This window comes from Rhipicephalus sanguineus, chromosome 8 (genome assembly GCF_013339695.2).
Source record: "Rhipicephalus sanguineus isolate Rsan-2018 chromosome 8, BIME_Rsan_1.4, whole genome shotgun sequence".
NCBI lineage: Eukaryota > Metazoa > Arthropoda > Arachnida > Ixodida > Ixodidae > Rhipicephalus > Rhipicephalus sanguineus.
The window spans coordinates 147,978,082-147,989,871 of record NC_051183.1 but is presented as its reverse complement, the minus strand read 5'-3'; the positions used below and the strand labels follow the sequence as shown (position 1 = coordinate 147,989,871).

The window sequence follows — 11,790 nt, the reverse complement described above, 5'->3', positions numbered from 1 at the left end:
GTAAAACGTTCCAGCCCTTTATACATCTGTCTTTGTACATTGCAGTGTAGTCACTGGTGCTTGCACACGTTCATAAAGACAATCGCACGTGTTCAAGTCATAAAAACAATCTGATTACAGACACAAGGTTATTTTGCTATGGAATCATTCAAACACCCTAGAACCTGGGTCGCAAACATGAAGCATGCGGGAGACTTCACCAGCAACCTGGCTTGCACATGACTGTCCTCGTCCTATATTTTTTTTATATTCTTAAGTATGTTGAAGAGCCTTCATTTAGCAATGGACCAGAAAGGAGCTTGCTGGGCAAGGCCAACGTATGGGTTTCTCTTTGAATGTGATTGCTGCAAGAGGTGATTTTGCAGTGGCCCAAGGCCTGCTGCTCTGAAATGCATATCGGATTTCCTCTTGGACCTGCTTCAGGAGTACCGTATTTACTCGAATCTAACGCGCACCTTTTTTCCGGAAAAACGAGTCCAAAAATCGCATGCGCGTTAGAATCGAGTACCGAAAAAAAAAAAAAGAAACTCTGTTATCGTATTGCCATCGACATTTCAAAATGGCCGCCTCCTACTCGCCTTGGCTACCTTGGCCGTTTCTGCCATTTGTTCAGTTCGTACGTGTGCTGAGGAGATTGTCATCCCGTTCTGCGTTCGCATCGACGGCATGGAGGTGCCGACTCCAAATACTCTACGAGTGTACCACAATGCCGCATTTAAAAGAATAGTTATTACATGTGCAGAGAGACGGACGGAAATCTGGCCGCATCGCGGTCGTTCGGATATAGTTCGGAGTTCCCGAAACGTGCGTGCGAGACTGGCGCGAACAGAAGCAGAAGATTTTTTACAACAAAGCTTCACGAAAAGGTTTCAGTGGACCAAAGCAGGGCCGGTTTCCCGAAATCGAAGAGTGTTGACAGCAACAAGGAATTGTCCGACAGCGACGAGGACTGATCCATTACGCGACTCGTATCGCCGCCGTAGTGGTGACAGTTTTAGCAGCAAGGCCCGCTTTTTGACTTTGTGTTTTACTTTTTTGAAACTTCAGTTCTTTAAAACCCAAATACTTGTTCTTCTGAATGTGCGAAGTTTGACTCCTACGGACTTTTTTTGTTCTCTTCTCTCAGGAAAAATGGGTGCGCGTTACAATCGACGTATTACTTTTTTTTTTTTTTGGTCGCGGAAAACGGGTGCGCGTTACAATCGAGGGCACGGTAGAATCGAGTAAATACGGTAAGAGAAAAGAGAAGGTGGCGAGAAGAGGAGAATGCCTGGTATCAATTTGTTTCTCTAATGCTGACGCAAAATGCCCTTCAAAAATGAACCATACAGGAGATATGGGAAAGACCTTCTTTCAAAGGTTAGCTGACATTTTGTTCAAACTACCCCCCGCCGGCACCGCCCCTGGTTCAAGGCTATATTTACCATTCATATTTTGTAGATGATGTGTGTGTGTTCACATCAATCAATTTCAAGCTATCCTGCCTTGAAATTTCCATGTCAGTACTCCTTTATTAATGGACAGCTCTCGGCGCACTAATCATGGTACGCAGTAGTTAGTGTCCTCCACATTTTGCATGTTGGTCACCCTAGTATTTTCGCACCACAGTTCAATTAAAGTGCAAAGACCTGCCATGGTCGCACACCAGATAAGGTGCCAGTCTGCTAAGCTTAAATACATGTATTCGAGTCCCACTTACAATGGCCACATCTCAATGTGGGCAAAATGCAAGAACACATCTACACAGCTTAGGTTCGCATTAACCCTTTCTGTACTGTTGACGAGTATAGTAGTCATTAGATTTTGTACCAAAATGACCGATGACGACTATACTTGTCACCAACAAAAATTGGTGCCACATGGATCCAATGAAGACTATACTGGTCAAGCTAGATGGCCGTACTTGCGCATGTTGTGCCATTTGTAGCTTGCCTTTCATTGTATTGCCACGCAGTGAAGCCATCTTTGAGTTATCCTTTCTTATGCAACTGCAAGTTGTCCTTTCCTACACAGTGAATTTAAAGAATGGTACCGTTTATTCAGAAAAGAAAGCTCTACAAATTGAGCAAAAAAAAATTTTCGGTAGGTCTGGTACAATTTTCTTCTTTTTTTGACAGTACAGAAAAGGTTAAAATACCTGAGGTGGTGAAAGTTCGTATGGAGTTCCCCCACTGCAGTATTCCTCAATCATGTATTCTGGTTTTGGCACATAAAACCACAGCATTTATATTAATTTGGACAGGAGAAGGCTTCGCAGCACAGCGCTGTCGTCCAATGCCTGTTAAAAATCACTTGCGCTTGACTTGGCGGGGTGAGGTGATTCAGGACGAATTTGAATTCCTGAAGGAGTTTCGGGGTGGGGATGACCAAAAACTATGACAATGACAGGAAGCGTGACCCCTTCGGTCTCAGCAGAAATGGATCAGACTGTTGTCAGATGTACACCATTCAGACAGATTACGATACTGGGCAGTAAAGGGTGTGGTGCAGTAGGACCTGGGTGTACATGCAATACCAGCTGCCAACATCAAAACGGTTGAGGCCAGACGATCACTGTGTAAATCCGGCAATTCACCAGCTCAGGAAGAAAGACGCCTTGTAGAGAGAGCTTGTTGCCCGAAATGTCTTCACCTGAGGCAAAGAATTTACAGTTATATTTCAGCGAGAGCTAGACAATCTCTCTTTTTTATCCACGTCTTGGAGAAAAGATGCGAGGTGCTTGTTGAGGTCTCTCAGTCTCCTGTCAACTGTGTGCAATGTGTTGGGATGTGCCTTCACGAAGTGGTAATAGGCCACTGCACAAAAAAATACAATCCACATCAAAGTACAGCCAGCCAGAACAGCCAACGCGTACAAGTGCCTGTAAATTTTAAACGCAAGACATTAAAATAGTGAAATATAGCAGATTCCCGACAATTCAAAGTCTGAGAGTTCAAACTTTCAGTTAATTCAAAGAAATCTTAAACTTTTAATTGGACTGTGATGTTTTCAATGTATTTTAAAACCACTAAGTTCAAGCTGCCACACTGCACAAATTCGGTTAATTCAAACTTTTTGCTTAATCATGCCGAGAAATATCTGCTGCCTTTGTTGCTTCTAGCTGAACATTCATATTTTTAAGTCACTAAAAGTCGCATATGAAACCAATTGCCTGCCTACAAAATGGCCAAACTGCACTTACAAACAATCGCATAATCGCAGAGGAAGGAGAAAAAGCAGAGACGGTCTGACTTTCGCTTATCGCGTGCCAAATGCTTAATGTAGCTTTCATTGCATTCGACTGGTGTCATGCGGAAAAGGCGTCTTAAGAATAGGAACGAGCTACCAACTGTCACGGGACTGAAACATATTTGGTCACATAATTACACATGTGCTCTATAATAACGAGTACCAGTATGATCACTGAAGTCTAAAAACTTTATTGGCAATCATGCAGGGCTGTCTACAATGTTGCTGTGGCACTAAGAAGGGAGGAAGGCAAGACTTTATTTGCTGAGCAAGTTTGGGCCCTCTAAACAAAAACATCATAACGCTAGTCGGTATGTTACCTCGAGTCATATTTAAGAGAACTTCTGATAATTCAAACAAACAGAACTTCTGATAATTCAAACAAAATCCTGAGGTCCCCTTGAGTTTGAATCATCGAGTCTACTGAACTACTATGCAGTCTAAAATGAACCTGTCATGATTTATTACTGAGTTGTTGTCATGAGGTGTGCATAGCAGTGTTATAGTACCTCTGCTTTATCAGTACGAAAGAAAGGGCTTGTTCAAGGCGCTCATTCTTTTTTTTTTTTTGTTAGACACAACAAACACGCAAACCAACTGAACCAGTGTTTGTTTCGTTAGTGGTCTCTCCTTTATCTGCAAACACAAAACTGTATTTACAAATAGTAAGATGTTTTGGTAATGACATTCCTATGTTGCCCCAGGTGATTCAAAGCAGTTGTTCATCACTTAGAAGCTATTCAGTCATTGAAACTACTAATTCTAAGCAGTACATATTACACTCACATTTGTCAATGTATCTAAGCCCCATTTCTTTTAATATCAAATGGATTCTGCGCTTGATTCACTTTGAAAATGTGGAAGTATCCAGTTTTTATTTGAAGCTTTCTTTATATATAATGTTACTAGATTAAAACATTACTCGTACTCCTCCTATGATAGTTGGTAGGTTCAGTTGCTTTATGGCATTTAACGTCCCAAAGCGATTCTGGAGCTGTATTGGAGGGCTCGGGATAATTTCAAGCACCTGGGGCTCCTTAACGAGCACTAAATTGCACATTACATGGGCCTCTAGCATTTCGCCTCCATCGAAATGCAACTGCTGCGGCCGGGATCAAACCCACAACTTTCAGGTGAACAAGTGGGCACCATGTCCAGTGGGCCACCGTGGCGGCTAACACTCTCCTCTAATGAACACCGTACACGGATTTACGTGAGCAATTAGTACTGCCTCATAGACAGAGCAAATTCTCATACAGCGACTGCGTGCGAGCCATCGCGGCTGCACACAACTGTTCTCCTGTGGCTACAGTAAATGACACTGTTTTCACACGTGTATGGGATAATATGTGGTGTGAATGGGTTAAAAATAAGGAGAAAAAAAAACAATATGCTGCGGTGAATTTTGCCTTTTGAATGTGTGCACTGTTCGGTGGCAAAGAGCATGGCGATTTTGTGCACAGCGTGGCACGAGAGAGCATGACCAGTGACGTGGGCCGTGCGCAAGAGTGGGAATTCCGGGACAGTGCTCTCCTTCGTTGGGTGTCCGGTCCATGGAAGAAACCGCAGCCCCACGTCCTGTCGCCTCAGCTTGACAGAGCGCTCCCGCCTGTTCCTCTGTGAGAAGAGCGACATAGGGAGCAGGCACGAGGGTGCCAAGCATTGCCGCTGTATGCAGATGGGCTCACTCGGGGTTCAGTCTACGAGCACGCAGAGGTCGGGTGCATCAACCGTGCAGCGGTTAACATAAGCGCAGAGTCTAGTGTTCAACAGTCGTGGAGCAGAACTCCATGACTCTACACGGCCAGACCATGCGCCTAGCTACGGCGTCTGACTGACAGTCTATGCACAATGCCCTGCACTTGGCGATCTCAGCGGCTCCGAGAGAAACTGTACAAAAACAGTGACTTCCGCACGTAGCAGTGAGTTATGTTAATTATAACTGTCTTTTACCATTTGTTGAATATTTCGTGAGAGCAAAATAAGTCCTACATGTGCTTGTCCACTTGCATGCTGCCCCATTCTTTTTCTGGAGCGAATCCTGAATCCAGTTTAACATCACAGTGTACGCTAAATGAGATTGATCTTGTTTGCAGATGCTAATTAAAACTATAGTAGACTCGATAATTCAAACTCGAGGGGACCTCAAGATTTTGTTTGAATCATCGGAAGTTTGAATTATCAGAAGTTCTCATAAATATGACTCAGGGCAACATACCAGCATGCGCTGTGATTTTAACTCTCAGGGCCACAGCAACATCACAGACATTAAGGGACAAAATGTGTTATACCTCTGTCACACGGCCACCACCGAACTCCATTTCACTCCGTTCGGCATTTAACTACCTGATGGAGCATTACGAGAATGGAGTTGTGGCCGTGCTACACGGCTCGGTGCAAGCTTTCGACGGTTGCCGCATGGGGCAGAAACAGCGCTGCTGCGCTCGTCGAAACGTCCAACTTTTTGCCTGTGCAGTTGCCTTTAAAGCAACAAAAACGTGTTTTTTTGTGGTTTGATGAAGTGCTCGGAATCACCATTGCTGTCAGTGCTTGTGCGTGCGCCTCACACGTGCAGAAACAAATATCGCGCGACGCTTCACAGCGGCGGCTTGGCGAGGCGTTGGTGCGGAGAGTACAAGCGCTGATGTCCGAAAAAATACAACTAAAACTTACACTACGGGGTGTGAAATGCTACGCAAGAAAGAGCATAGTTTTTAAAATTATAATTGAGCTCAATAGGACGATTTTGCTAGTGCGGTTTTCAGCATAGCAGTAGCTGGCTGGGAACGAGAGTACTCCATCGAGCCGAAATGGGCATAACCGAACTTCCTCCACCAAAAGCTCCATTTAACTTCCTCAGCGAAATGGTGACCGTGTGACATGAACACCATCTCCCTCGAGGAAAAGACGAGGGAGTTAAATGGAGTTCACAGGTGCCCGTGTGACGGGGGTATTATGCCCCATGACAGCTGATAGCCCCTCCCCAATCTTAGGACACTTTCCCACGTGACACTAACATACTACAGCAAAAGTTACTTTAAGAAGCGTTCGGCAGGTGGTAGGTTAAGGCCAGACAGTCTCCTTTTTTTTATTTCGATAGCTATTCTATGGATACTGTCAACGAGTTTTTGTCTCCTTTTTTTTATTGCGATAGCTATTTTATGGACACTCAACGAGTTTTTGTTGTCGCTGTCATGTCCCATATAAAGTCCAAACTGATAACATCCTCCCGCACATCGTATGTTCTACAGCAGGTAAAAGTGCGTGAGCGGGGGCGACAAACGCGGCTGAAGCAGAGATCAAACGAGCCGGCCCACCTCCATTGTTTGGCGGGCACATGCAATAACATCACCCCACTTGGGAGGCCTGCCATCGAAGCAGAGGAAACGCCCTGCCCATCTTGAACGAGCATGATAAGATGCGAGGGGGGGGGGGGCTGTCACTTGAGCAGAAACTTTGAACTTTGATTCTTAGGGCGCAGTAGCGATTGCTGGCGCGCGCGTTCTCTTGGCAGCCATCAGCAGTTTCACATCTTTCCGCGGCGCGTAACGTTGCAAACCTTGGCAGACGTGATCATGAGCGCCCAGTGCGTGCATTACACTTGTCAGCTCGAAATGCTCAAACCTGGTGAGGGGCCCTTCGTGGTGTTCACCAACAGGGGAGAAACTGACCCTATGCGATTAGCCTCGGCCAATACGAGGCACCCTCCCTTCTGGTCTTTTTTAGGTCTGGATATCTGCTCCTGTGCTGCCCTTCCCAATTACGCCGAAAAGAAAGAGACCCAGTAGTGTCTTGATTCGGCGGCGGGCACTTGACTCACCATGCTAGACAATAAAAGGAGAGACCGTGTTCTGCGAACCGTGCGGGAAAAGGGACAATAGCATGGCTATACGTTGAACCGTTAGCGCCTTTGTGCCATCATAAACAACATTTCTGGCTTTCCTGTCGTATATACAGGTCGGGCACATCTTTGTCTGAAATTATTTGAATTTTTGTAAAAATTTATTGTGCCTATACAGTCGATCCCGGATATATCGAACTCGAAGGGGATCGCGAAATAGCTCGATATATTGATAATTCGAACTTTAAGATATGCCTATTTAAGGCTTATATTAAGCATTGTAGGCCTCAAAACAGTTTTCGGAATTCGTAATAAGCACTAACGTGATGATTCGCTCACAACTCGGATGCTATTAAATAACAAAGTGGCAACTTCTTCTTTTGCAAGTTACCGCACTTTATTTCGCACGAAAATAGTCTATAAACTAGGGGTGTGCGAATATTCGAAATTTCGAATATTTTTCGAATAGTGTTTGCTATTCGATTCGATTCGCACTGAAATTTTACTATTCGAACTTCCCAAAGACAAATGCAGTCAACGTCAGATTGAAAGTGACCCCTTCAGATTTTCAATATGCTTCACCTCATTACACTCTCGTATTGCGGCAAAGCTGCCTTTCAAGCTCCGTTACGGTCGAACTTAGCCAAAAGACAAAGTCCGGTTGGAAATGGTCCCTAGATTTTCAATATGCTTCACCTCATCACACCCCCGTATTGCGGCAAAGCTGCCTTTCAAGCTCCGTTACGGTGGAACTTTGGCAAGAGACAACGTCCGATTGGAAGTGGTCCCTAGATTTTCAATATGCTTCACCTCATCACACCCCCGTATTGCGGCAAAGCTGCCTTTCAAGCTCCGCTACGGTCGCAAATGTAGTAACTCAAGAAAACGCTGCTTCCAACATGGAGATGAAAGATGTGGCAGAGTTGGGGGCTCAATTAATGCTGTTTTGGACCTGAAATTTGGGCAGAAAGTCCGAAAAATCGGACGCCGAAGCTTTTTAGCATCCAAAATTTCAGATGTTCTTATATATCGACGTCTACGAGGCAGATTTGGAACTCCGGTCTTGAAGGGAGCACACCCTTGTCTGCCACATCAGTTGGCCTTCCACAGCAGTTGAAGGAGGAGGAGAGGCTGAGGAAATGGCATCTCTGCCTATCACGTGTAAAGTGTTGTCGGCAACACTTTGGTTGCACCAAATCATGTACATAAATACAATTCGGCCTCTACATTGCCTCACTCTTGGTAAGAAAGACAACTATGAAATATGACCCCACCAGCGCTTCATCAACCTAGCGAAAAGAAACACTTTCATGTTGCGATCTCAGAAGAACATACTTAGGGATTCTCTGCAACTTTTTCTGTAATTTCACTTCGAATTATTCGAAAAATGTTTGAGAATTATTCGAAAATTATTCGAAATTATTCGATTCGATTCGCACTCAATCTTTATTATTCGAATTCGCTTCGCACCCAAAATTTTGCTATTCGCACAGCTATACTATAAACTTGTCTTGCTTCTTGCGCGCCGTCAACTTCATCAAGTCATCCTAAATATTACTGAAGCTTTCCAGATGAGCAAATTCGGCAAATTCGGCCACAACAGCGGTGATTGACGCTGAGCGCCGATGCAAGCTCTGGAGCGCGGTAAAAGGTTGTTTAGCGGCGGCATTGGCATCTTCATAACCGCACGGGTCCACTTCCGCGACACCGGCAAAGTCAGCCTTGATCTCGGCATCGATGCACTCAGAAACAGCGACGTCATCATCTGCACCGATGAAGTTGCTTGCTGTACTCCTGTCTGAGAGCGCGCCCGGAAATGCTAAGTCGTAAATTCACTGAGGCACCGTACGCCGTTGTCAGCGGTCATGACGCACCCAAAGCGTCACCTTTCACCAAAGCCCGCAAGGAAACAGTTCATGACAGTGCTTTGCTTGACGTTGTTCCAAGCACCAGCCATCATTTTATCACTATGGGCGGGTCAATGTTTAGTTCGACTTCCCAATGAGGATTTCTCAGGAATGAAGCGAGAAGTACACGAGTCCTCAAGCCGCAAGAGAACGTTGCCCACAAACAACGAAGGAACAAATCTCCACCATCCCAACCGTCGACATATTGGCGATGGCACTTGTGGCTTTGCAGCAAGCAGCCGCTGCTTTAGCGCGAAAAGCAAGAAAACGCGTAGCCTCCGAGATGTGTGTTTTATAATCGAAAATGCTAAAAATACGTCACGACGTCGCGGATCTCGAAGGACATGCTTTTCGGGCCCGCATGCCATCGTGTGCAAAAACAGGGAAGGGAATGCGAACATTGCAACGAGGCTGCCGAGTATCTCCGCACTCACCTCATTTTGCTGCCTTCGGCAATTGGCCCCTTTGAAAAACATTATGCTCGCGCGTTACAACCTACAGATTGCGCATCAAACAAGCCGAAGCACTCGCAAGCGCTGCGCGACCAACCAGATCAACATAATGTAATGGCACCCCATTTTCGTCACCTGCGCGTGAAAAGTCATCGGAACTTGTCAGAACGCGGCCGAAAATGACCAACATTTGTTAGGAAGAATGCACTCCCTGGAGTTCGGCGCGGCGCAGCGTTCGATATATCGAATGTTTCGCTGTGCGGGAGTTCGATATATGTGTGCACCAGCCCTATACTTTTGCATGGGAAATTCAAGGGGATTTTTCAACTGTTCAATATAGCCAATAATTCGATTATCCGAGTTTGATAAATCCGGGATCGACTGTATTTACGATTTTGGAAGCCTAAAACAGTGTTCTGCCTGCCTATTTCGGCGCCTAAAACGTGCTTTTTTTAGTGCCTAAAAATCCGGCCTCTAATTATCACTAGTGACCAGTTTCTTAACAGGAGCACCTAACTCGCTCTTTGTAAAGGTTTCAAGGAAAAATAATCACATACCAGAGCTATCAACCAGCTGTGTTTTCTGGCACTGCCTTTTTATTTAATGCAAAAAGGCCGAGTAAGGCTGGTCTGCTTCTCAGTAATACTTGCACCTAGCAAAGCTTTCTCTAGTTGCTTAACACATCGCATGCGCCGATCGTCCCCGCCGCGGCACTCAACCTTAATTCGCATCAAGCGAAGCATGCTTCTTGGTTCAGCTGATGTCGTCACACCTTGAGTAGTTGCATCTACACTGCCGCGATCACCGTGCGTGACGCGACATTGTTTCGCTTAAGAAAATGGTCAAACCAGCCGATGTTGCAGGTGAGATCAGTGATGCCCACCACTAAGTCCAGAGAATAGGTCTTCTCTGTCAATGTTGTGACTGGAAGGGGCTTCTCTTGCATGATGCAACCATACAATCAGCAATGTTTTGGCGTCCCGAAACTTCGAGCCTCGAATCTGCTTCTTCGATTAGGGCTGCCTTTCTTTGCAGCATCTGTGACATGCTTTGCTTTGGCGGCGTTATCCTCACCACATTGCACGGCCGACAAAAAAAATCCGCACGATGTGCCTTGCATAAATAAAATGCTGAAATCGCATCTCTGACGGTAAATAAAACGTGTACAACCCGTGCTATTCTGGAGGGCCTGCCTCACTGCACGTCTATAGCATCCCAAGACGTGACACAGGGTTGCTTGAAAATGTTGTTATGCTGTTTAGGTTACAACTTCACATTCGAGAACAGTGTCCGCTTTGTCGTAAGCACGGCAGCTTCGCGCTAACCTTGTGAAACGGTTTGGCGGCGAAGTTTTTGTTGCACTCTCAGTCACGATTTCGAGATATCCAAAAGTGGGCACGGAAATACTTCGAGATTAAGTACATTGCACCTATGAAAAGTTGTTCGATACTGCGAAAAATTTCGACTTAGCCGATTTTTCGAGATATGAGAGTTTGAGTTAACGTGGTAATACCTGTATAACCATGTTCAAATGTCACATTGAAAGGAAAGAGGGTTAAGGGGAGAAGGTAAACAATTCAGGGCCACCTCACATGAAACAAAACTTATGCAGAATATTGCTTACAGAAGTTAACAGAAGTGTTGCTTACGCAGTCATCTCCCTTCTCTTTAATGAAGAAAGCTTCTAAAGAGAATGGAGATGACTGCACAAGCGACACTTCTGTTAACTTGTATACGATGGAAAGCAATTTTCTGCACAGGTTTGTTTGATGTGAGGTGTCCCTGAATAGTACGCCTGCTCCCCTTAACCCCCTTTCCTTTCAATGTGACGTTTGAACATGCTTATATAAGCCAATTGAAGAACGAACACAACCAGTTGATAGTTTGACCTCTTTCTGTCTACATCGTTTTTTCCTATAATTTTCCATTCCTTGTGCAACATATCCAACGTAAGAGATGCCGTGAGCAACACTCGAACGGAAGTTAGCTGTCACCGTGTTTTTGACATCAGGTCCGTTCGATTCGCCTGCACCACCGGAACCAGTTCATGAGCTGCTGCACCTTTCCATTCGTTTCAGCAGTGCAGCAATGGCGGCCTCTGAACCACGCCATTCGTTTCAAAAGGTGCAGGAGTGGTGCAGCACTGGTTCACGATTTTCCTGCACCCTCTATGCTGACGGTGCCGGCTTGGTGCAGTCTTGCGCGTGCGCACTAGCAGCTGAGCAGACGACGCAGCATTCGGACTTAGGCGCTGTACCCACCTTATTAACGTGAGACGTGTGTTGCCAAAGTGTTTGCGCTTCATAGACTGTCCACGTGCGGTTTGCCACCTGTCAACGTTACGTGGACGACGTAAATTAAG

At 45.4% G+C, this 11,790-nt stretch overlaps 1 protein-coding gene across 1 annotated transcript in view; it reads right to left on the bottom strand.

The window, feature by feature from the left end:
* Positions 1–2,658: 2,658 nt before the first annotated feature.
* LOC119402392 (uncharacterized) overlaps positions 2,659–11,790 on the bottom strand; it is a 93,162-nt gene continuing 84,030 nt past the window's right edge. The window contains exons 8-9 of the mRNA XM_049418363.1: positions 4,638–4,845; positions 2,659–2,795 (exon numbers count right to left, since the gene is read on the bottom strand). Coding sequence (XP_049274320.1) covers positions 2,659–2,795; positions 4,638–4,845 — 345 coding nt within the window. The remainder of the gene's footprint in view (positions 2,796–4,637; positions 4,846–11,790) is intronic.